This window comes from Phoxinus phoxinus (assembly GCF_949152265.1).
Source record: "Phoxinus phoxinus genome assembly, chromosome: 19".
In the NCBI taxonomy this organism is placed as follows: Eukaryota; Metazoa; Chordata; class Actinopteri; order Cypriniformes; family Leuciscidae; genus Phoxinus; species Phoxinus phoxinus.
In genome coordinates this window covers 24,450,477-24,477,998 of record NC_136894.1, presented here as the reverse complement: position 1 = coordinate 24,477,998, position 27,522 = coordinate 24,450,477, and the positions used below count along the sequence as shown (strand labels likewise).

Below are 27,522 nucleotides of genomic sequence, written 5' to 3'. Positions count from 1 at the left end.
AAATTAGAGTCAGGCACATTGTTCTCACTTATTCAGAAAATCTGAGTTGAGAATTAATTATGTATTGTCTGGTTTTGAGAGATCTATTAATTTAAAACTAACAACATTCTTGAAGGATGATGATGAGCAGTATTTACTTTAATGTTAGCTTCTCTGGACCTTGGTGAACAAAATACTGAAAAGGAGAATCTGTCATGTACCTAAAACTTCCACATTTCCCAGAATCTTGGACCGATAAGTTATTTGTTCCATGAAATTTCTCAGAAATAGATCCTTTTGGAAAATATGCAGTTTAAATTCCAAAAAGGGAACAGAGCCAGCAGAAGAGCCTGGTGTCAGTGTCAGAAATTGGTTGATAATTTGACATCTCATTTCTCCGGAAGCCACAGGATACATTTGGAGCTCAGTAGCAGTCCACCATCGTGCAGGCGGATGAATTCCTCAAGAAAGATTAAAACAAAACCCTATGGGGAATTGTGTCAGTTAAGGTCTGCTGTGCTTGTCCAAGCTTGAAAGGAACCCAAGGAGAACACAGGTGCATGAATGTTATTGAACTACAAAGCTTATGGGCCCTATTTTAACGATCTGAAACGCAAGTATCAAACGCGAAACGCAAGTAACTTTGTGGGCGGATCTCGGGCGCTGTTGCTATTATACCGGCGGGATAAATTACTCTTGCGCCCGACGCAAATCTAAAATGGGTTGGTCTGAAGTAGCTACATTACTCAAAGATGTGGTTTGGGCGTAACGTACAATAAACCAATCAGAGCGTCATCTCACATTCCCTTTAAAGGCCATCTTGCAGGTTTTTTTTTTCTTCAAAATTAATATATAACCTTGTATGAAAATACCATATGAAAAGTAAATGCAGGATTTAAAATCGTTTTGCAAGACATAAGGGCACAAATTTAGTAGAAAACGTGACCGTTTCCTTGACCGTGTTGAAAAACCGTTTTTTTTTCACCATCGCGTCATATTACGTCACATGAGGTAGTCGTTTGCCGCCGGGCTCTGCGTTGTGCGTTCGCTCAGTGCAGTGTAGGTTGGTATTCAGTTGGAGCGGTCGTGATTCAGTGTGTTTTCAGTGGTTATTGTATTTCAATTAATCATCGTCGTGGTCAGAGGAGTAGTGGTAAAAAAAGAGGTGGGTAAACTATAAATTCTGGTGAACCACGACGTGGTCACCCGGTAAGGTGGGCCACTGCCTACCGCTGTATGTGTATCCTGATGACATCGCTATAGGCTATCATTTGATGGTACTACCAAGGGTATCACTGGTTGTTCCCTCATCATAGGTCACACAATCACTATTCAATTCATACATTAATCTAAATTCTTGTTAAAAAGACTCAAGAAGGAATAATATGGTTGAAATCTATAAAGTTTACTAAATTACAAAACAGAGAGAACAAAAATATTTTTAACCCGTAATTACAAAACAAAAACGGTTGTTGTATTTTTAAAAGGCAAAATTTTAATTTGAACTGTAGGCTAGGCTACACCAAATGCTGCGCAAAAAAATTAATATTGACGAATTTTTGTTTATTAGGCTACTTGTTGCCCCTTAATTAAACATTTAAAATATTCACAAATTAATATGGATTTTGTTGTTGTTGATTTATTTTTCTGAGACAAAATTAGAACCTGGAAATGATATTATTCCCGCAGTGCTGAATGAGAAGAGCCATATGTCTCTGGAACCACAGCCTAAAGGTGATTTATAGGCTAATGATAATACATGTGTCTGAAAAAATAACGAGGCATTTTAATTGTTCATTAATAAACTATTGTTTTCTAAATCAGTGTCGGTTAAAAACATATCTCCATCTCCGCTGTTAAGCGGGTGCGCTTTTAGAGAGAAATGCACCTTTCATACGGATTACATAATCAGAATGTATTAGCTTTCGATTCGAATTTGTTCGTTTTGAAGTGGACATTTCAAGCTTTAGCCTACATATTTAGTTTCAGTTCTCGCGCTCCAGTTCACGGAGATCATGAAAGCGCGCCTGATTGTTTTATTTTATTTGACAAAAGCACAACGCTTTCTTGTTATTGCGAGTTTACACAAATAAAAGTAGTTGCGAATAATGTATTATTATTTTCTGTATGACCAGAAATGATAGAGTATTTTAAATTGTTTCACTGTTGATAAGTGTTCGCGCCCGCGCGTCCGTGCCATGCAGTGCGCGCTCACACTCCGCTCCACTCTCGGATACGCGTCAAAATCTTGTGTTTATTTAATCTCGGCGACATGGAGTTATATGATGACGGCGATATGTGCACACTGTCCCGGCTCCTTCATCGGGGCGCCCGGTCCGCCGTCAGATTGTGTTTCGGCCGCGGGCGGGAAACATGACGGTCACGGATCCGTCAGAGATCATTTATTGTACTTCTGTTTTACAAAATGCATAGGCTACATGTAGCCTACCTGTCTTAATGTGCCTTGTCTTAATTTAATTATAATATCCTACATAAACTTGTAATGTAATGCATTTATGTGTTTGTTATTAGTCTGCAGCCGACACTTATTATAGCCTAAATATAATATATTATGTTCATTTCCAATCTGTACTCCGAATTTTAATGTTTGTGTTGGCTGTTTCTACATATAAAGTTTTTATACAGTAAGACAGTTGTGATTGTGATTATTTTTTTATTCATTGTCACCAAATGGGGCCATTCAAAGCCTTTATAAAGTCCCTCTTCCTCTTGAAACTGTCTCCTAATGGCTGACATACACAACACATGCAGGTAAGGGTCTAAATAATCGCTTTACTTTTGCCTGATACATGATAATAATCTGTACAATATTGTGATCTGAGCATAGTGTTATACATATCGTCGGCTAACGTGAATACATCTATAAGCTAACACTGTTCTCTCACCGAGACCCGACTCCTGCCCTGCTCAACTTCTCCTCACACCACAGCTCAATGTGTCTCCTCTGACCGTTGTTTTGTCTAATCCTGACCTGTTTACTCTCTTGGCTTCATATTAGGCACATAATTATATGGCTGAGGTCCATCATACGAGTAAACATTTAGGCTAGAATTTCCTCAGCGTCCGATCTGTCATTGCGATCCATTGCTTTCCTATTGTTTACTTTGACCGCTCTGCCTCATGTTACGTCCCTTCCGGTTTGGCGGTTTTCAAACGCGGAAGTAAAATTTTCTCACAAAAACGACTCCAGAAGCCTAAATAGCGTTTTATAAGTATATGTTCATATTTAAATATAGTTCCTACATTATTTTTCTATACATTGGCTCACTGGGTACTCTAACCTGCAACATAGCCTTTAAGAGCAGGCACGCTTGTTCCAAGGCGGATTGCTATTATAACGGCGGATTTGCCAAACGCACGCAACTTACATGATGGTAAAGGTGATTTCGCAGTCTTCAGGATTTTGTTTCCTGGTTCTTGACGGACAACCCGCTTTGTCAGATGTCCTTATATACCGATGTGTCTTGCCACTATTGATCAAACAGGTTTGATCCGTCATTACTACAATTAGCCTGAATAATTTGGGTAAATGTGTAAGCTAGATTTATGCCAATTTTTTAAAATCTTCATTGACACCGCAATGATTTCTCTCGTGTGGTAATATTTTTTTCTTGTAATTATGTATGGTTTGCAAAAATATGAACTGCCGCGTCTGTGTAGATGAGAGAAGCAAAGCGTATGCGCGTTGTGCACACGCTACATTATGGCCAAGCATGCGCCCTTAAAATGGCATCTGAATATCGCGCCACTGACTTTAGACTATAGGTTTTTCCTGGTCTGTGTTTTCTCAAACTGCAAAATAGCACCAGGGAATGTTTGCGCCGGAACACACCTCCTCTTTTCGCTGAACCGCCCACCCCCCCGAGCGCAAGTACATTCCCTAATTTACCGACTTGCGTCTGTGGAGGGAAAAGTCCGCTGTGCGGCGGGTGCAAAATAGGAATGATACATGCGTCGGCGTACTAAGTCATTTGCACTGGGTACAAGATAGGGCCCTATGTCTTATCCATTGGACAAAGAATCCAATAATTGTTACTGTTCTTTAAATTTGGATGGGATAGACTATATTGAGGGGAAAAGACTGTCAATTTTGTATTGGTTACTTTCAGCAGATGGTCATGCGGTTCAGTGCCAATGTGAATGTGATTCATAATTAGACAGAGGTTGTAAAACTGCAGTTTGAGTTTGGAGAGAAATTTAGATGTTTTGAGAGCGTTGGCTCTTGTTTTAATACTGGCAAGGATCTCATAATTCATCTTTCAGTCGTGTTCATATCATCCTCCCCTGCATCTCAGAGCTGTGCCGGGAGACCGCAGCCGCACATAGCTCTTCATTCAGATGCACACACACTCAGTACAAACTCACAGTGGCGTGTGATTCAGCCAGATGTCTCAATTAGCTGAATGATACAATTTCCAGTCAGTAGCATAAAACAATGCATTTGGAAAACATGGGCTGAAAATTAAAGAGGCTGTTTACCAGTTTAAAGTATCAGGTTCATTGTTCCCGCTAATTTGATCGGGAGGCATTTTTGAAAAACACTGAATATGCATCTTTACCAAAGGGAAGGCACATAGACATGTATGTTTGTTGTGTAATCCTACCGCCACTTAAAACTAGAGCACTAAATCTGCATTAATGAAGGGTCAACTTTGCAAATAGCAAATTGTCAAACACAATAAAACAAATGTTGGTCTGATGCATGTAATGCTTAATGATAGTTAGCTTTAACTTTTTGTATTGACACTATAGAGTGAACAATCTGTTTTACAACCAGGGAAAAACACAATTCTCAACTTTTAGTTTATAGACTAAAATATGTTTGCAGTGGATGTTTGGAACTGGAATCAGCAAATATTTTATTAAATACCATTAGCCTGATTTACATATTAGCTTACATTTGCTGCTTCACTCTCCAGTATTGCGGCTCCCCGGCTTTTAATTGATTGATAATACTTTTATTTTACATGATCATATAATATGAAAAAAAACAAAAAAACATTTAAACAATTTATAGTATGTTAACTGTTGCTATTGTTTCAATTAAGAGCAATTTCTGTAATCTTATACAGACATCTGCCAGAGAATTAAAAAAATATATACATATATTTACCTTAATGTTAGTGTTGTTTGTATTTATTAATACTGATTATGATTAAAATAAATAGAATTAACTCAATTTAATATAATGCATTGGAGAAATCATGTGTTCTTTTAGAGACAATGCCAGATGAAAGAAAAATGCAACTCATTCGGCTTCAAAGTTCATTAGTTGGTCATTGAAAAACCTTGACCCTTATTCTGAATGCTGGGGCGATGTGTTGAAGTGGTTATGTGTGAACAGCTTTGGGATATTATTGTCTGAGTTTTAAAGCTATTTGGTATTGCCTGCGTGTGAGTTGTCATGACATTGAGAATATCACTGTTAGAGGCAATGACATTTCACTGTGTAGGAAGAATCTGATGATTGGGCCTGATAGTGTGCATAATACACTGCACTTAATATCTAGTGGGGGGTAGCAGCGGTCTGCCTGAACATATGTTTCTTTGGAGAAGCAGTAATTATGGAAGTACAGTTGTGGTGTAAGGGTTAATAGCTGCAGCTTGCTGGAATGTGTCCACATGTTGTGTGTGCGTGTGTTGGAATGTTTCCAGGTTGATGCAGACATTTGCAGACATTTACATTTGCCCCGCCAAAGTCGTACCTTTGACGAGACGCTCTCTTTTGTTAGATACCGTGGTTCCTTTTTCGTTTTTTGACTTTCTTTTTGCCTCTATTGTCCTCATATGTCACTGTCTTCCTGCTCGATTCTCCCCTCCCCCCTTTTCCTCTCTCCTTCCCTCACCAGCCTCCTGCGTTACCCCATGTGTTCTCTCCCTCTCTCTCTCTCTCTCTCTCTCTCTCTCTCTCTCTCTCTCTCTCTCTCTCTCTCTCTCTATTTATTTCACACATGAATTTCAAACCCTGAGGTGCTGGGGGGTTGGGTGTGAGCGATAGCGAGACAAGAAGAGAGACTGTATGTGTGTGAACGAGTTGAAGTGTATGTGTGTCAGCGGTATGCATGCATAGATACTTCAGTATGTTCATCTACATGCAAACGCGTGTGTGTGTGTGTGTCACGAGAGACAAAGAAACAGAGACAGTGTCTGTTATCGGTGAATTAGAGTGCCTGGTACTGTTGGTCGTGTCTGATTTGTAGCTCTCATTCTCAAAGGGCTACAGTAATTGGGCAGCACATCTGTCTCTTATGATTTGATTGGCCAGTTTCGTGTTACAGTGTGAAGGGGATCTGGCGTTCAGTTGTGGTCATTTCATTAGCACTTTTTGTTACTGTAATCCACAATTGTAATTTGTTAAAGGGATTGTTTAGGCAAAAATTAAAATACTCACACTAATGTCGTTCCAAACTTGTATGAGTTTCTGTATTCTGTGGAACACAAAAGAAGATATTTTAAAGAACATTGGGTTCCAAACCAACAACACTGAGACATTTTTTTCTAATTATGTTCTTTTGTGTTTTGCAGAAAAAAGAAAGGTTTGGAACAACCTGAGGGTAAGTAAATGATGACAGAATTTTCCATTTTTGGCTGAACTATCCCTTTAACAATCCATCTTTACACAACACATTTTTCACACTCATTTTGTGCAAACAGTCTCTGAAGCCGTATTGATCTGAGTGGCTAAACAGACCCTCAAGAGAGCTCTGGGACACTCATAGAAATTCAATTCAAGCATTGGAGACAAGACACAGCTTTTAACCCAAAAAACATATTCATCCATCCATCCAATCCATCCATCGTCCATATAATATTTTTTTACAGTGTGTGCATAGGTTAGTTATTCCTAATGCATTTGAATTTAGATTCAGGATACTGTATTGGGATGCTACTGATTGAATTTCACAATCTCGTTATTACATTAAATTCAATTGGTTTGAGATTTGTGGCTGAATGTCTTGAATGTAGATTTCATAGACCTTGAATTGATGCATGAGTCAGATCTTTATATCACACTTTATTTTCTCTCCTTATTTTCTTTTCAGATCACTGTTCTTATTCTACTGTAAGAAATGCCAGTTACATAAGAACGTAAGTAAAGTTTAAAAGTGCATGGTATTTTTAATGAATACTTTATCTATTCATTTGATCTGTCTACTCTGTGGACAACTATAGTATTAGTGGCTGTATAATGAGAGATGTTGTGATGGTTGAAGTGAATATTGTATGATGTAAACATGTTTATTATATAGTCATGTGTTGTTATGCACTGCATTATCACCTTGATAATACGAGTTAGGTGTCAAGGTCAAGTGTACACTGCATTGTAATTGGCTTGCCCACTATAATAGATCAAGAAAAGTGTATACCACACAATTAAACAGTACAGCTGTCTTAAAGGGATAGTAGGGGTGGACTATCTCTTTAATACACAAAAGCCTGAAAATGCCACAGAAATAAGACGCACAGACTAAGAAATTAATTAAGAGTAAGTATAATTAAGTTTCAGGTTCAAGGCTCTAAGACATTTAAAAACGCAGGCTGCTACTGAATCTGCTGTCACTATACTTGCCTTTATTCTTGTCTCTCTCTTCGTCCTGCATTGTTCTCTCTCTCTTTCACCCTTCGCTGCATGAGTCACTCGTTTAACTGAATGTTGATTGCAGAATAGTTCAATTACTATAGATTTCCATCCCTTCATGCATTTCTGTCCTCCTCCTTTAATGTCCTCTTACACACACACACACACACACACACACACACACACACACACACACACACACACACACACACACACACACATACATACACATTTTCCTGTACCACTTAATGCAGCAAGCAAATAAATATATAAAAATGTGACCAGGCTTATGAAGCGATCCACTCATTCCCTCCATCCAAGTTCATAGGAAAATATAGAGCATTTAGCTGTGAACAATACCTCAATGGAATTGTATCAGAAAGTGACTTGTGGAGTTAAACTGAGACCTATATGTGTTATATGGCTGACTGTGTGATGACATGAACAAGGCTGAAATCATATTTAAGAGTCTGTGGTGATTTCAAACAGATGTGAGGTGGTTTTGCTAAGTGATGGGTGTAAAAGAGGAAGTGAGCGAGGCATATATGGATTCGGGCTTTGTGGTTTTAAAAGGATCAGCATATGTTAAAGTATAGATCATTTAAGATCATTTGCTGTTTTGTTTTCTTGGATCCTACTGTTCAAACGTTAATACCTTTATTCAGACATATTAAATTAATCAAAAGTGACATTTTTACATTGTTACAAAGAATTTATTTTTCAAATAGATGCTGTTCTTTGAACTTTCTATTCATTGTAGAGTCTTGAAAAAATGTATCACAGTTTTCAAAAGTATTATGCAGCAAAGCTGTTTTCAACTTTGATCAAATTAAGAAAAACACTAAAACAAGTCACTAAAACAGTGACTTGGCCACCACTGTCATCAAACAGGAAATTCAATAAAATTACTTTTGTAGCCGTACCATTGGAAACACCATATTTTGAAATGTATATTTACCATGGTATTTGTTGAATTTCTACCTAAGGGTGTGTTCACACTTGGCATGTTTGGTTCAATTTAAAGAAGGTGCGATGTCACAAGATGCGACCCTAAAATCAAGCATACATGTTTTTACTCATCATAGTAGTTATTTTGCCCATTACAGTTTGGTACAGGCATCAGATATACAGTCTCCTTGCATCAGATCTTCATTTAAGTGTAACGGAGAAATTAATAGTGCTGTTTTGACGCCTTTACACATTTTATAAGCTCTTCACGAGTTCTCAGCTGGTAAAAATACCATACGCATATATAAGAAGCTCATTTAGCCCAGCACACAGCACTGTTGTTTTTTATTTTATTTGTATGTTTAGGTTAGGTCTTAAAAATGACCTTATTATAAAAGTTAGGCAAACCAGGACTAAATGTATAATATTCATTATTTGTTCTGGACCAAAGGAACCAAGAGAACCAATCTACAAGTGTGAACACCCTAAATGCCATAGTATTTGAATATGAATAGGAAAATAGTGAAAATTCAGCACTGTTATATCAAATTACCATGATATTATCATATGATCCCATGGTACTGCCAAAGTACTTTTACATTTTTTTTTTTTATGAATATGCTTTACAGCACTAATGATAACTGTAGTTAGGATATTTTATGAAAAATATGGTTTCCATGGTGAGTTCTTGGGTGAGATATAGAGAAATAAAGAGAATAACCAGCACAGATCTTGCCATCTCCTTGACCTACCTTTGGAGTATTATAGTATTACTAAAATTAAACATTTAGGTAGTCATTTATATGAAATATTTCAGCCCATAAATATTTGTAAAGCAAACTTGCAAAGCACCTACTGCCTTAATTTTTTAAGTACAATCAACTTTGATTAAGTAATTTCAACTTAAATTACATTAAACTGAATTAGTTGAATCTTGCAACTTATAGAGTTAGTTGAATTAGTTGAATTTTGAATAACTTATAAAAGAATAGCTTAACTTATTGTGATGAGTTAAAGCAATGTAAAAACACATGTTGTCATAACTTATTGATCATATAATTTTTTACAGTGTAGTCTGAAGGTTCAAGTGCATTAGTTTGTCTGAGAGGCTATTTGAGTGTTTCCCCGTCTTTCTTTTTCTTTTTCCCTCTGTCAGTCTTTCTCTCCTTCATCCCCTTTTATCCATCACTCGACTCAATATTGATCTGAATTCATTTGTTTCTTATTGATTTAGTTCTCCGCCCTCTGCCGCATTGTGCAAACACAAGGACACACAGACTGCTCAGACCACTGCCAACACACACTCAGACTCACACGCCATAAACCACTCACTTCTTTAGTGCATGTCACAAAAAAAATCATGAAAGATTTTTCATCTTTAAACATACCTTTTCCACTAAAAAAATCAGCACTATTTAGAAGTTTAAAGGGTTTGAAAACACACACTTTCACCAGATCCCTCCATCAGACTGTAAGGATGTAGACTGGAGGCACAGATGCCATATTGATCACTGTCCTGAAGGAACGATTTGAGGAGGACTTGACTGATGACAAAATTAAAGCTGCAGTCCCTTGATAACCTCTGAAGAGCCTCTTTTATAAGAAAAATGATCAGCGTTATTAAAAGGACGTTTTTGTGTGTGTGTCATTTGTGAGTATTATAGAAATAGATTGGAGTTTTTGCAGCGCATCTCAGAAAAACCAAATGGGAAAATAATCACACAAAATAAATAAATAAATAAATATATATTATTTTTGTTCAACATCAATTCACTAAATAAATGAATATAATATTCAGGTTGATAGATGCAATTATAATAGTCACACTTTGTTTTTACAGTGTACAGTATATAGTCTTTAAATGGATTAAATGACAGATATGTTGAAGTACTTTGAGTACCATCTAAATAGCATGGTATATGGTATTTAGTACCATGATGTAATTACTTGAGGCTCAAATAATTGAATGGAGAACATGTTCAATCTGTTAAATTAAAAGACTATTCAAGTTCTGGCGCAATATGGCTGCCGTCGCATCATCCAGGTGGATGCTGCACATTGGTGGTGGTTGAGGAGATTCCCCCTTCTATGTAAAGAGCTTTGAGTGCCGAAAAAAGCGCTATATAAATGTAATTAATTATTATTAAGTTTAAAGATTCAGTTATAATAGGTATAATGCATTATATTATCTAGCCTAATTCTTTCACAGGAATTTAATAAAAAATACTTTTATATGTAAAAACTGGTCATGACCTTTCAACACATCACATCACTCGTTTCAATAGTGCTGTGAGGAGTTTAGAATATTTTCAAGGTAGAAATTGTATGAAAAACACTTCAAATTCCTCTTCTGTACATTGCCTTTTCTCTACATACATCTGGAACAGCTTAAAGAGTTTATCCTTGTCACTGTCACCTTTGGCTTGCTCACTGTGGTGCTATTCTTTGTAAAGCTGCTTTAAACGCATTCTGAATGCGTTGAGAAATGTACTTCATAGCTAGAATTGAATTGCAGATATTCATTTGGTATTTTTCTGAGGCTTAATGAATTTTTTTGTATTGATAATAGTTGTCATCTGCATTCTTTCCTACCATTTCTAGTCTTTATTGGCTTATATTGTTCAGTGTAAAGACCCATTCACTCCAAGGATGATAACTATAACGATAACAATAAAGATATTGTTCTAAAAATCGTTCTCAAAATTAAAGAATAGCAGAGTACACACCACAACTATAACGATGACGGAAAAGAGAAACAATATCTTTAGAATCACTTTCAGAACGATTTTATCCAGCTGATGAACAATAAAAACAGCCAATCAGAATCCATCCTGCTGTAACGAGCTCAAGCATTTAAAGCGATAGACAAGCATGTGATTAGAATAAACAGAATGATATCATCCGCTGGTGTGGATGCTAATATAGTTATCTTTATAATTATCGTCCTTGGTGTGAATGGGCCTTAAGAATGTATAGTATTTGTGTGACATATAGACGTTTTTATTCATTCAATATAAGTACACTCTTAACCTAAAGACCTTTTCATCAACATGTGGACCTCCATTCAAATTTCTGCTTGCCGATTATGCCTCTCTACATTAGTTGAGGAGCACTTATACAATGGAAAATGTTACCTGATAATAGCATCTAACAAGTGAATCCTGCTGCATAGAATGTCCACAGTTGATGAACAGATAGATAGATAGATAGATAGATAGATAGATAGATCTATCCTGTAAATCTTTCCATACAGATATTCATCAATATTTAATGTCTTTTCTGATGGCAGGAATGCTTTGGAACGGCAGTTTAGGATGTTTCTCCAAGACTGGAATGACAGAAGGAATTTCAGCATGTACGGTAATGATGAAAATGACCATCTTTCTCTTTCTTTGCTTTTATATCTTGATCTCTCTCTGTCATACATTGTGACTGAAGGGATTTTCAAACGTTTCTTTGATGTTTAGAACTAATGATTTAAATGTTTGGACATATATGGACATATTTCATCACAAAATCAGAGGGGGGAAAGTTATGTTTTGCATAAAGAAAACGAAGCCTAATTTTTGTTCATATTTTCATTAAATTAAGCCATCCTTCTCCCAAAATTTGGATGTTTGAGTAAAAAAACCAACAACAAAAAAACTTTATTTTTATTCTTAATACTGTGCTGCAGTACAAAAATTTGCATAAAGTATAGACTGTACCACAAATACTAAAATGGTGTATAAATTCTTAACAATGGCAGTTTTTTTTCCACCTACATGATGAGAGAGTGTTTTTTTACATTATTTTTTATCGAAATAATGTTGTGCAAGAAAATCTTACTATCCTTACATTTCTATTTGGAAAAAAATTCATTCTTATTTTTTCTGTGTATTGCGGTTTTAAATATGAACTGGACATCTTTTTTTACGTGATTTTGCGAGATTCATCACATGCTGTATAAAGACGTAGAGCACTTCCACTTTCGATGCGGTGTTCTCGCCTAGTTATGGATTTTATGAATACATTTTTCTGCATCATTTTTAATCTCATAGCCATCATTAAATCCATATTTACTCATGACTCATGAACATATAATTTACAGGTATAGACTCAAACAAAATGAACACATTATAGATACACATCCAGTCGCACACAGCTGGCACGGCACTTTGCTGCCACTGACAACACTGCCCTGGCAACCGATGGGCACATCGCCAAGCCAGCAAGTTGCCAAGCAGCGAGTTCCCATAGCAACTTGCCATTCCCTGGCATTTTGAATAAGGTATCGGCAGACAAACACTCAGGCTTTCGGGGAGAAAGAGGGGTTTGGATGAGGTTGGAGAGTAGATAAAGAGTGATTTAAAAAAAACGAAAATGAAAAGAAAGAGATAAAATAGAGCGAGATGGAGGGAATGAGAAAGACTTTTGTTAACCGGCCCTAAATTGAACTTAAATGTATGTGATAAACTTGGAATTTTTTCATACAAAATCAAAAATAATCCTTCTCAATGCCACTTTATCAAAAATTCGAACTAAATCTGATCTTTTTTAAATCAACATTTTGAAATTTAAAACTGAAAACACTTTAAAACTCCTAAAGATTTGTGGCAGCTTCATCGCTTTGTGGTCTGATAATTAAGATCATGACAAGTGTGTTTGACCTTATGTCCCTGTGATTCGTGCTGGCAAACACACACACACACACACACACACACACATACACACACACACACACACACACACACACACACACACACACACACACACACACACACACACACATTCAGGTTGGCAAAAAGCTGGCACTGGCACCACCGTGCCGCATTCGCACGTGATTGGACTGTGAATGTGGCAGTGAGAGAAAGAAAAAGAAAGAGGGAGGAAGATAGGGTGGAGCCGAGCCAGAAAGAGAGAAGGACAAAAGTCTTAAAGGATATGAAACCACATAAGTGACCAACAGCAAAATTATGAGCAGAAGGCACAAATCCATAGGCCAACTATGTTGACAGTTGATAGGCTATCAACTGTCAAGTTTTTTTGTTTAGTTTGCGTCTGGAAAATGAATGCGTTTGGCTGTGAAAAGGACAGAGAATGAGAAAGGACCTGAATAGACCGCTCAGTTAATGTTTGGACCACATTCACGTCTCACCCTGGAGATCTCTGTCATTGTCAGAGGAACCGAGCTGTCCAACATATGTGTCTGCAGTTGTCTGGGAACAGTGTGACTGTTAACCGCTTCATGTTAAAAGAACGGTTCACTCAAAAATCGCAATAATCTGATAATATTCCCCTGTAGTGAGCTGTTAACTGATGCGAAACAGATCATGAGTGATTTGAACTCAAGAAACGCATCAGTTTGATCCACATCATTTATTCACATTGATTCACATGATTCGCAAATCATTCAGTCTTGTTTTGTGAACCAGATCAACTTTCATTGAGAAGAAACAAAAGAACGTTTTGCACATGAAACGGCTCACTTGTGTAACATGTATAACACACGCAACTCAGAATGAGTTATTTCAGTCTACCTTTATTCGGATACATTTGAAAACAGCGTTTTCGTTTCAAAACGCTCTCCGTCTACACTAGCGTTTTTCCAGAAGTTTCTCATTCACACTGAAATGTTAGAAAATGCTAAATTCACCTTACTGTGCATGCATAAACCCTCATAAAAGCTCACTGAGATGATACAGATGGAGAGTGCTGGGTAGTAACGGATTACATGTAATCTGGATGACGGAATCGGATTCCAAAAATGAAGTACTTGTATTTAGATTAAAATGTAAAATATTTTACAAATATTTTTCTTTGAATTACATGATTGCATGTTATTCTCACAAAGGCAGTCAATTATTCATAATTCAGTGATTCTACTTTGTTATATTTAATACTTATATACATTCAGAAGCTCTTCCAGGTTTGTGGGATTGCACACACAGACCATGTGACTAGTCACATGACTACCACTGAAAATTGAGACCTATAATGCATTTGATCACAGGATTTACAGAAATCATTTAACTTTTAACAAGCGTTTTCTCAACATTGTCTATCTAATCAGCTCCTGACGAAAACATGAAAAATGATTAGAATTATTATTCCCAGTCTGGGAAACCCTGATGTAATGAAATATTTAATGCACTTCATGTTGTTGATAACAAAGAATGAAATACTTCTCTTTCTCTTTATATTTTTATATCAATATGGTACAAGATTATCAAATCAATGTGATAAACGAGTTGGGTCAAAAGTAATTAAAAAAATAGTCAATACATTACCTAAAAAGAGTAATCTAGATTACATTACGAACTACAATTTTTGTCATATCATTTAGAATCAGTAACTGACTACAATTTGTAAATACCCAGCACTGCAGATGGCAGACATCATACATTTCTCATGCTATTCTTGTGGCAGGATAATTTTATTTAGCAAAATATCTCACCATTCACTGATGAGTCCAGGTCGCACTCAATCACCATTATATGTTTGGTCTAAAACGCAACCGCTCTCATGTTTTGCCGCAGAACCGCAATTACGAGTACATTTTCTGTTATCTTTGCAGGACTGCGATATGAAGAGTGTGCAAAGTAACATATCTTGAGCAACAGTGTGAAAGTGAATAGCACATAATAGGCACAATAGCGGTATAAACATAAATATCTATTGGTTCAATATGCGTCACATGACTAAACATGCATCATCGTTTTTAAATACCTCTGTTTTCACAGTCCACACTACAACGCAAAAACGCCATTTTTAAATGTATCCACTTGGGTAAGCGTTTTCAAAAAGCTCTGGGAAAAAAATATGTGTTTTCAAACAAAAACATATTAGTGTGGACAAGGCTTGAGAAAACCTAGGGCTTATAAACACAGGGAGTAATCATTTAAGGTAACAACTAACAGGTGTGGAATCCGCAAACAAGGATACTGAAGGTGCGTCTCAATCAGCTCCCAAGCTTCCTAGGTCGTGACTCGTGAATCAATATATCATGTACAGGAATTTGGGCACTGGTATGACCAGTAAGGACCCTGGCTCACTATACATTGGGACACTGATGATTCTATTTCTATGACGCAACATTCTCATTGTACAACATCACTACTGGTACTTATGAACAACAGCAGAACTGATATCTTTCTGACATAGATTAATGTCATTTAAAGTACATTATAATAAATTCTTGCTTATTACATATACGTGCAACATTTCAGCCAGAATGTTTATTAACTGTATAGCGATATATGTTTGTGCTGAACAAACTTAACATCTATCGTGCGTGTCATTATGTGTAGTGAGTTGGCTTAGGCTTCAGAACTTCCGTTAAGGGAACATAGTAAGCATCGAGGCTCTCTAATTTTCACAGTGAATTGTGGGACTTTTTAGGAAACTAATGTTTCGTGCACTGGAATGATTTTTAAAATGGCTGACTCCCTGATGTGCCCTGACTACTGAACTAGGGAGCTGATTAAGACTCACCCTAATAATGACGGGGAACACTGGCAAACGGGAACCAAATTAAAACGAAACCAAAACAGAACGAGACCGTTGCAACTTACTACTTCTGGGGGGATTTTAAGATTTTCATTGAAGTGATGTACGACTTGTGCACTATATTCCAGTTAACACGTGTATTTTACATCTATGATTAAGTGGTGCTTTTATGCAATTTTTTTCATCCTCATTCATAATAATTGTATGTAAAACAAAACATTTCTCCTTTTGTTTTGCGCAGAATGAATGTCACTAATTCCAAGGGTTTGGAACCACATGCGGGTGAGTAAACAATGACTTTTTAGTATTTTTTGGGTGAACTATAACTTAATTCAAAGCTGGTGCCAAGTTTCTGGTAATTGTTTGCAGATAAACTAGCTTTTGTGGTTACAAATAAGAGATTCTTCATTCTAGAGATAAGCAAATATAGACTTATCCACAGGCTGGATTCATTTTCCAAGATTTCAGACAAAAGTTCAAAATGAAACAGATGAAGGGCCTTTATCTTGTTTGAACTGCATATGAAATTGATTGATTTAACCTCGCCAAAGCATGTGCAATTTCCAAGTACTTCAAACGCCCCAAATCTGACTTTCTTTTCAGTTGTTTTCGGTACTGCAATAAGAAAGACTTTGAACAACAGCACTATTGGATGGCTTGATCCATCCTGATTAATAATTTTATTCTCCATGAAAAGCTTCATGTCAGTCTCTTGAATTGTATTTTAAATACCAGTTCCTTCTCTTAGAAGATATTTTATCTACATAGTTTGATTTGCTCTCAGCTTCATTCAAGGATTCATCGCACACATGGAATGAATGCAAGAATTTGAATTGTGAAAACACCATTATGATTAAATTAGTAATAAATAATAGTCGAGAAATCAATCACGTCCCTCGACATAACGCTCCATGTTCACAAAAACACGGTAGAATGAAATGTAGGTTTTCGCAGACTTCAAGGCTGTGGCCGCTATGAAAAGAATAAAGATGTGTATGTTTGGGCATAAGAAAAGGATACATTCCTATAGTGCACTCCTTAAAGGGGTAGTTGAAAATCCTGTCATCAACCTACTGACCCTCATGTTGTTCCAAACCTGTAGTGAAGATATTTTTAATGAAACCGAAGAGATTTCTGTCCCTCCATTAAAAGTTCTTTCAAAAAGGCCATACAGAGATTGTAAAGTAAATTGAAAGGTTTAATCCAAGTCTTCTGAATAGACACAATGACTCTATATGTTTGAAAAGGTTTGATTTAGGCTTTCTTTCGAATATAAACATTAATAGCGAACATATTTAGAGTTCAGTCGTACTTTGACACACAATAAGAAACCTCATTAGTTTGTTACACGTCAACAAAGTACATTTGAGTTTCCGTACCATTCCTTTACCACCTTCAGAAGATTTGGACTAAACAAAATATGGTTTACTCTTTACGATGTCTTTATGAACTTTTCAAACTATCTAAGTTTTGGTTGTGTGGACTTTCAATGGAGGGACAGAAATCACTCCGGTTTCATTAGAAATATTTTCATTTGTGTTTCGAAGACGAATAAAAAAGTCTTACGAGTTCGGATGGTGGGTTTGGATCATTATGGTGAGTAAATAATGACCGAAGTTTCAACTTTAGGTGAATTAATCCTACAAGTCAATCAGACATTCGAAAGAACCTTCTATCAAATATTTGTTTTATTTGCTCACTTATTGATTTACATTTTAATGTTTTTTTTTGTTTTTTTTGTAGAAGTATTTATGTTGGATTTTTTTGCTCTGAATGAGCAAAAATCATCACAAATCTTTGGGGAGTTGGCCTACTTGTACATTACAGTAATGTAATTTTTCAAAAGTGGATGATGTGTTGCTTTACATCAGTTGTCCAGTAGGGGAAGACATTATGCATGAAATATATTGACACCTGACTGTGAGAGTGTGTAGAACTCGAACCACGAGTCAGTGCGCTGCAGGCTGAGGTAGTTGGTTGTATGGTTTTGCATCATAATCAGCCTGGAGTTAACTGTACAACCTTCTAGCTTTCCCTGCGGTGTCACCATTACGTCGAGGTGAGTATGAATGACCATCAGACGCATATAGACAAGCATTTCAATCGTTTTTGCCTTAAAATTGAACTGCAACATATGGTGTGAATCCGCACAGCTCTTTCATTGTTGTTGTTTTTGTAGTTTCAGTGTTTGTTGCGCTCATTAACATGCTGTTAGTCACCCCTATCTCCCATATGGACAGTTTGGGTGAGTGCCCAAATGCCCCCATCCACAAGAGGGCTCCAACAAATCCATGAAGTCTAGTAAATTCCTAATTAAAAACAACACGGTGGAGATAACAGAAAATATACAAGAGGTCAAATGTGTTTTGTGTACCTAATAGGGTTGTTTAACCTGTAGCTCAAACAGTATAGAGGATGGTGTTGCTAGAAACACTAAGTATTGGTTTCAATTCCCAGGGAATGCACAAATGCATAAATGTTCAACATTAAGAATTGAATTGAGAAAGCCTTTTAAATGCCAGTTTGATTCCTGAAACAAACAGGATGGATCATTTGAATGTGAAATTGAAGGAGAATTAAAATAGAACACATTCAACTGCTAAATAATACATTTAATTGTATTAATGTCAGCAAAAATATATTAATAATCAATGTTTGAAATGCCATCTGGTGGGCGTGGGGTTATGGGGGTGCTGGATGGCAGAGGCAGTCTAAATGCAAAATAAATTGCGCAGATATCAACATGAATAAATACATAATTCATAATTTTCGATAAAAATAAACATGAATATAACTGAATCATGTTTCTTTTTTATTTATTTTTATTAGTGCTGTCAATCGATAAAAAATTAACTAGATTAAAATAATCGGCATTAAAAAAACTTACGTTTTTTAAATATCCTAAAAAATATCCTCCTGACTCTTTCAAGCTTTATAATGTATTGTGACCGGGAGGGGACATGTTCGGTTCACTTAGTTTTGTCGTGGCCACAACATATAAACTCGTGGGAACGTGATATGTTGTTGCCACAAGATATTAATTCGGGGGAACATGATAATAAATCGTGGCCACAAGATCATTTTGTTGAGGTAACGACATCATTATGTCGTGGCCACGCGATGTAAAGTCGTGCCCTCGAGATCATATGTTGAGGGAACGATATAATTTTCTCGTGGCCACGACTTCATATTTTGAGAGAACGACATCTATTTCTCGTTGCCACGAGTTATGTTGAGGGAACCACACCGGTCAATACGGTAAACAGCAGTCGGAGATGTAGATAACTGATGAAATAATTCAGGTTGAATAGGACACTTTTCCCCACTCAGCTCAATGGCAAAAGTGTCCTAATCAACCTGAATTCACCCTAACATTTTACTTTGAATTAGGAATGTTAAGATATAGTGCGGTCTCTGCCATTAAGACATGGGTACGTTATAAGTGAAAGACACCTGAAGCGCATTCTTGAATGGGCTTTTTCGTTGGATGAAATACTCGAATTCATCATTGACCAGTTGAACGGTCCCGGACGCCTCCACGGATACCTCTGGATGCATACAAAATGCCTGGAAAATGATATACGTGCACAAAAATAAAGGTGTTAATTTCTTTGAAAAGAAAATCTTACTGATCCCAAACTTTTAGAGTACCTTTAACCTGGAAAATGTATTAACATTTTCAAAGAGCTTGATCTTGTATTGACCGGTGTGGTTCCCTCAACATAACTCTTGATGACAAAATGATTTCGTGGCCATGAATTAATATCTTGTGGCAACAACATATTATCACGTTCCCACAAGTTTATATGTTGTAGTCAGGACAAAACTAAGTGAACCGAACATGTCCCCTCCCGGTCACTATAATAATGGGAGTGAATAGTAACTTCGTTTTTGAAGCCCTTAAGTTCAGAAGTCACTCTTCAGCTGAAACTCAACTTGTGTACGGCCGTTACCGGAAGCCAGTGATTATAGTTCATAAAGTTATAAATATGGATATTTTTCTTACTTAAATGCATCGCTTTGCTTCAGAAGGTCTTTATTAACCCTTCAAACCCATATGGATTACTTTAATGGATGAATTTTTGGGGCTTAAAAACAAAACAAAAAACATGGTACCATTCACTCCCATTATAAAGCTCGGAAGAGCCAGTATATTATCACTTACGCCACCGGGCTTGCCCCGTTCTCACGGCCCTCGTCCTCGTCCTGCTTGCCACACAAACCCCTTAATTAAGTGTTTTAATAAAACATTTTAATTAGCCCAGAATTTTTATATCATTATTTATATTTCTGAAAAAATGAAGGACAATAATACAATATAATATAGCAATTGATATGTTCAAATCTTTTCAATGGAGAAAAATTTGTGGATAAATGTTGGTAAAGCATCTCACTTTTTTATTTGATCACAAGCTGTATTGTAGAAAAGCACACAATAGCTGACTAAATATAAACAGGAGAAAGTATTTTGTCATTGGAAAAATGACTCCATTCGCACAGGTATTTATGGTTCAAAAAATAGAGAATTAGCACTGCTGTGGCTCTCATTCTTCTCATTTTTCCTCAATACTGAAAGTATTTTAGACAAAACCAGGCAGCACTTCATTATCCATTTTCCATTACCCATAATCTTCAGATTAGCTCACTTTAGTGTGAATTCAGGTGCAAACTGCTGTTCTTTTCTTCTCAAGCACATACATTATAATAATAGCAGGATATTAGGATTGGTTTTAAGTTGTGTGGTCAGTGTGTGTTTGCAATTAGCCCCTCAATCATCTCTCCAGCACTCTTCTGAATGAGAACAGTCTCCCCCTCCTCTCTGTCCCGCTGACTGTCTGGCCGCTCACACGGTCTGCCAGGATCCGCATTGCGTTGCCCTTCTCCTCTAAGAGATAAAAAGAGCACATATCAGCAATCTGTGCCTGTCGTTGTTCTTTTCCAGACACATAAACACACACCAAGACGTTCAGCTCCACATTACGAGAAACAGAGGAATTGCACTCAGGAGAGACTGGGTCGAGACTGACTCGAGAACAAAGAAACGGTCCTGTGCACATAAAAAAACCTGCACAAAATAAAAGCCTAACTATTATTGGATGGAAAATTCCAGATTTTTCAAATGTTTGATCATATAATGAGAATTATTTGAGTGGCGTAAACAAATGCACCATAGATCTTGATGCATTCATTTGATGGCATGCTAGAACAGGTGTCTCAAGGGAGGTTTTTTTCCGAAATATCTTGCATCAAAATGCAAGCTAATGCATTACAATTTTGAAAGCATCACCTTGATCCCCATCCATTTTTAAAAGTGCATCATGCTTTCTGTCCTAATCACCTGATTCTTGCTCACTTGATTTTCCCCAAACACTTTGTCTGTCTCTGGTGTTTTGGCTCGTTATCTTTTGATTAATCCGTCTAATTATTTGTTTCCCTTTTCAATATCATGATTGGTTGTATTACTTCTTTGTTTGTTTGTTTGTTTACTCGGCTCCCTCATCAGTGTGTGTTTTGTGAATTCACAATGTGGATCATGAATATGTATTGTACACAGGCTGTTGGTATTCAGATCCTTGGAGATTATTGTTGTGTATTTAAGATGAAACCAGTGGTGATGAATTGACTGGTTAGCATTACTTAGTTAACCCCTACTGGTAGATGTCGTAACTACACCATCTGGGTACAAACAGCATCTTTCTCTATTGACGCCATTAGCTATTTTTCCATTCTAAGTTGGTCCGCTGGTTAAGCCAGTTATCCAATCACATCCTCTGTTGAGGTTAAGTCATGTGCATTTTTTGTTGCGCATCAAGGTATTATTCAGTAAATGTATATCCATCGTAGTTTATGCGCACGTCTTCTTATCGGATAAAAAAATGTAACGCCTCAATTGAGTGCATACGTTTTTATGTGCATTTTTTGAATTTATGCGCATCATTGAATTGTTTTCATTCAGCATTTTTTTAAATGCGATATGCGCCAAAAAATAGGCAAAAAAAAAAAATGCACAAAAAAAATCTGTGAATGGAAACTTAGTGTGTGTTATGGCAAAATTGCCCAAGTAAAAATTGACCAAGTAACATATAAATCACAAGTATTTCATTTATATTGCTGTAGATTTTCTGCTGCCAGGTGTTTTTGGAACTTAGTGTCCATGAAACAAAGATGGCTGCCTCACGTACTTCAGGGAATCCTATAGCCTACCAGCTGAGCATATTTTCCCTTGAGATGAGTCGGAATCAACGTATAGCTTTCTCAAGGTATTATTATCTATTCATATACTATATCTGTCACGTGTAGTTCTCTTTTGGTTACGGGTTCCCTGTGTTCTGTTCCTGTTTTACCTGTGTTCCTTTTGCTAGTTTGTTTTCATGGAAATTCATTGAGTTTGCACATGTTCCTAAGTTCCTCATCATTACCTGTCTTTTTAAGCCCTGAGTTTTCCTTAGTTCTTTGTCCTGTATTCTTTATGGTAGAGTGTTTGTATTTCTCAGGTATTTCCTGAGTGTTTGTCATTGAAGACTGTTTTTTTGGATTTTCCGTCGTCGTGTGCTTTATTACAGCCACTGCGTTACACAATACAGGACCCTCAAACTGAGTACAATTAAAATATGGACTCACCAGCAGCGCGCCTCGTCCTCCTCCCTGAAATGAGGAAAATGCTGGAGTATTTGGGCTCCTTACTAGCCTGGGTTTCCCCAGACTGCCTTTGCGCAGCGCGATTTTATTCTCGCTGAAAGGCAGTCTGGAAACCATGGACCTGATTTTCGCCTCGTTTAGGGAACCAATCACAGAACGGGGAGGGAGCAGCAAGACGATGACGACATCTTTTCGACACAACTAAGCAGTTTGTTTATATCTATGGAGTCAACATGGCAGCAGACGCGAAGCTACCTTTTGATGCAGCCTTAGATATTGTTCTAAGTAGTTTAGATCGCAATTTTATTTAGAAAAAAGAGCAGCGTTTGGCGTTAAACCATTTCTCTACATACGTCATCTGGTATAATGGAAACGATTGGCTATGCGCATTTGATAGACATTCTTAGCACCCAATAAACGGCGCCGGCGCATTCGTAAACCACGCCTCAAATACGAGAAAATGAACATGTGGTTCCCAGACCCAAGTCTCAACGAGAATTGGGTCTGGCGTTAGCCAGGCTAGCTCCTTACAGCCTGCGACCCAGAAAACAGCCAGCCACCATCCCGTTGCATAAATACGATACCAGAGCTCACCGCAGACGGAGGAATTGAGCCTGCCGCAATGAATGAGCCGGAGCCTACTACAAATACTGAGTCATACATCGTCCTGGAGCCTAAGTCTCGAATAACGTCTGCCAGGTGTGTAAGTCGGCAACTCTGTGCGCCGCCGAGAGACTGCTAGTGGAGTTCGAGGGTATGGATTGGAGCCCTGCCCACACTCCAGCCACTGAAGGTAGGCTGCCACTGGCCTTTATTTGATGATTTGGAAGAGGATGTTTCCCTTTGTCTCCTGTTCCCGCTGGTTCAGTCCAGCTCGTAGTCTCCGGAGTTCCCACCCAGCCTCCCTCTCCTGCCTCCTCTTTCAATATCAGCCAGTCTGTCAACCCCATCTCTGCTGCCTCCCGTCAGCCTCCTCCTCAACCTCCCCTATGTGGTGTGGATCTTTCCATCACCCAGCTCCTTCCAGATGAGCCTCCACTCCTCCATCCATCTGCTCCACCTGGAACCATCGAAATTACACCTCCACTGTGCTCCCTAGATCCTCCAGCTCCACCTCGGTCAGGTGTCACCTCACCTGCGCCACGGACTTGCGAGCCGTTTGGTGCTCTCTGTCTCTCAACCCCTACAGCTCTGTCTGGCTCCGCCCTCCCTTTTGGCTACACCTTGGCCCTCAGTTGCTCCGGCTCCACCTCAGCCCTCCAATACCCTGGTTCCACCTTGGGGGTCATCACTACAGCTCCGTCGCGGCCTCCGATGCTTGCTGTGTCATTTTGGTCCATCTGCTCTCTCTTATCAGCTCCGCCTCCTTCCGTTTTCCCCATGGCTTTGTCAAGGAGGGCTATACCATGGCTCCTCCTCCCTTGACCCCGCCATAGGATATCATCGCAATATTTTACTCTGTCATCGTCCCTGGCTCCCTATCCTTTGCCTGCTTTGCATCAGTTGGACTGTTACGGCACGAGGACGCGCCTTCTGAGAGGGGGGGGGTGTAAAGTCACGTGTAGTTCTGTTTTGGTTTTGTTTTCTCTGTATTCTGTTCCTGTTTTACCTGTGTTCCCTATGGTAGTTTGTTTCCATGGTTTGCACATGTTCCTAAGTTACGTTAATCATTACCTATTCAAGCCCTGAGTTTTCCCTAGTTCTTTGTCCTGTATTGTTTATGGTAGTGGTTGCATTTCTGCAGTGTTTGTCATTAAAGACTGATCTTATGGATTCTCCGTCGTCGTTATGAGTTTTATTACAGCCATCGCGTTACAATCTCGTAAAATAATAATAATTTTACATAGAACAATTAATTTAATTTGCTCCTAAAAGTATATCATAGATAAACGTGCTGAAAGTGCTTCATATGTAAGAATATAAAAAGTGATTGCATTAAAAAGTGATTGCAAAAAACAAGTTATTATTTTTATTAATTTCCCTTCTCATTTTCACTTTCTTTTAATTTGACATTTTATTGTTTTTTGTTGTTGTTATTATTATTGTTGTTGTTTTAAATATTATTATTTTTCCTTCCTTTTAATTTGAGACTTTTATTGTTTCATTTTAGTCATTTTTACTATTATTATTATACATAATAAAAAGACAAATATGCTGTACAAAGGAGTCACATGATCGATGTTGAAATTTTTTTTTTTTTTGCTTAATGACCTAGAAATATACACAATCTTTTTAAGTAGGTAATTACTTAATTTTTATTTAATCATCATCATTATTGTTTTAAAATAATAAAAAATAAATGTCCTTCTTATTTCCAGACTTAAATCCCATATGTCTAGTGTGATCTCAGATTATCGGCCCCCAGTGTATATTATTAAAAACTAAGTAGGCTATAGGATTATTATGTAACTTACTAGCTCGTATAAATGTACCATATTACATACAGTCTGAATTGAAATGTGTAACCTAACATGTATGCACAGTTTCCTCAAACAGCCTTAAATGAGTTATTCCAACCTGTCATTAGATCAGATCTTTCTGTCAAAGGAAGGAGTTTAGTATAATGCAGCATGATGGCTGGTGACACTTTTTATTACTGCAGGGTAATCACCTCAGAGCTTTTGTTGTCTGGGAGAGGAATCTCTCTTTCTCTGCATCTCCCAAATGATCTTTATCTCCCAATCTATCCCATATTGTCTCATCTGTTCCATTTCACACACAAAGACACCCTTCCAAGCCTTGAGATCAATCACAAGGTGTTATGACTGTTCTTGCGTTCGAGTGCCAGACATTGCTGTGGGGGGGAGAAAGAGAGAGAGAACGGCAGATATTCTATGGCCAAAACGCAGGAGAGTAGGAGAAGAAAGGGGGGGGGGGTGTTGGTTAGAGGAAGCGGAGCGAGACGCGGAGGCAGGGACAGTGACGACAGGGAGCAGCACTAGGTCTGAACGTCCACGGCACACGCTGGTTGGGTGCGTTAGTGTTTAGGTGACACTGATTTATGATGCTGGGGGGATTAGACATGGTTTCTGTCGGGCGGGAGGAAGGAGTAGTGAGAGGAAGGGAGGGAGAAACGGAGAGAAAGGGAAGAGAAGAGGGGACGGCATCAGATAATGGTGGGCTGCTCAAAGCGCACCTATCTCATGATCGCCACGAGTGTCACAGCATCAACGCCACCCTAGGAGAGAGAAGAAGAAGAAGAGAGGAGAGCGCGGGGGGACCGTGGGGAGATAGAAGTCAAACAGGGATGGAGGAAACTAGTTTATCGTATGGCTCTAAGGAAGCGAACGTCGGATTGCGCTAGGGAGACACTATAGCGGATTTCGTGACAACTCTTTAAGTGTATAACATACGAGGTGCACCGTGCATGTCCGTGAGCGCGTTTAGCCATAAATTAGGTTGGGACGAGCAGGAATAGTGAGAAAAAGACTGCAGAAGAAGAAGAAGCAGTGCTGTTTCGACTTCTATGTTCGGCTTTTTAAACGTTTGACGTTGCCTTATAACCCTGCAAACTGTTGTTTTTTCCCTGCATGCCTTTCCAAATCTGCCTTTTTGTCTGCCGTTTCCCCCTCCACTCTTCTCTGGAAAGAGCCTTAAAACTGGGGCACTACGAGACCGAGACAGACAGAGGAAGAGAGAGCAGCGTTTGCAGTTTTCTGGGACTACGTGCTTTCTATACATCTTAGACCCGCAACGCGCCGCCTATGTCGTATGATCTACCGCACAAAGGCCAGGCGGTTTATGATATGCCTCGCACATTTATAGATATATGTCGCTGGCGTTCACACCGATGCCTCTGTGTTTGTAGCTTGGCAGAAAAGGAGGGCAGCCAGAGAGAGAGGGCAGAGACAGTTTGCTGGCAGTGCATATCTGTCTTTGGGTTCATTCGGTTCAAGCGTCGTGTTCGGTGTCTGCCACCAGGGGGCCGGGAAAAAACTGCGCACTCTTTTATGGGGCTGAAGCAGAGATGCCTTAATTTCAGTGTTAATTAGGCACTTGCTGTAAATTCCTGAGGGTTCAAATGAGTTTAATATGTTAAACCTTGCTTCTGTTTGCCACAGGTCACAGCCTCAGGACATCCAGAGACGTCACTCGATTCGGAGAAGAAACCGTCTTTGTGAGGTCGATTCATTTACTTTTTTCTTTCGGCAAATCTGACAAAGGTACGTAGGACGGTAATGAAGTGTTGTTATTATTAATAACATTCAAAAGTTTGGGGTCGGTAAGATTTAATCATGTTTGTCTCTTATACTCGCCAAGGCTGCATTTATTTGATCAAAAATACAGTAAAAAGCAATATTGAGAATATTATTACGATTTAAAATAACTGTTTTCTATTTTAATATATTTTAAAATGTAATTTCTGATGGCAAAGCTGGATTTTCAGCATCATTACTCCAGTCTTCAGTGTCATTTGGTGCTCATGAAACATTTATTATTATCAATGTTGAAAACAGTTATGCTGCTTAATATTTTTGTGGAAACATACAATACATCGATACAATACATTTTCTCCCAGTATTCTTCGATAAATAGAAAGTTTAAAAGAACAGCCTTTTTTTTGTCATTTTACAAATGTCTTTAGTCACTTTTGCTAAATTTAATTTGTTTAAAAAAAACTTAAGCTCACAGACCCCAAATTATACATATATATATATATATATATATATATATATATATATATATAGTTCATATATCATATACATATCATACATAGTTCAGTATATCATAAGGTGTGGTAAATTATACTTTTTTAATAAAAATAATAAAATATTTATGTCATAAATCTGTGGTCTTAATTATTTCTGTATATCTACTTGAGAATGTACAATGAAATCTTAGTCTATGACATGCAATTTGTGGGAAAA

General features: G+C 37.8%; 1 protein-coding gene across 5 annotated transcripts in view; it reads left to right on the top strand.

Moving 5' to 3' along the window:
* LOC306987169 (uncharacterized protein) overlaps positions 1 to 27,282 on the top strand; it is a 41,843-nt gene extending 14,561 nt beyond the window's left edge. The window contains exons 2-7 of one of the 5 annotated variants that reach the window (XR_013795112.1): positions 6,526 to 6,554; positions 7,044 to 7,089; positions 11,817 to 11,887; positions 16,257 to 16,297; positions 22,133 to 22,275; positions 26,716 to 27,282. Coding sequence is in view for 2 of the 5 variants with exons in the window: in XM_079591239.1 (XP_079447365.1) it covers positions 7,044 to 7,089; positions 11,817 to 11,882; positions 16,257 to 16,297; positions 26,716 to 26,825 (263 nt within the window). In the remaining 3 variants the exon portion in view is untranslated. The remainder of the gene's footprint in view (positions 1 to 6,525; positions 6,555 to 7,043; positions 7,090 to 11,816; positions 11,888 to 16,256; positions 16,298 to 22,132; positions 22,276 to 26,715) is intronic. The other 4 variants (XR_013795110.1, XR_013795111.1, XM_079591239.1 and 1 more) reach the window with 4 other exon arrangements.
* Positions 27,283 to 27,522: the final 240 nt, after the last annotated feature.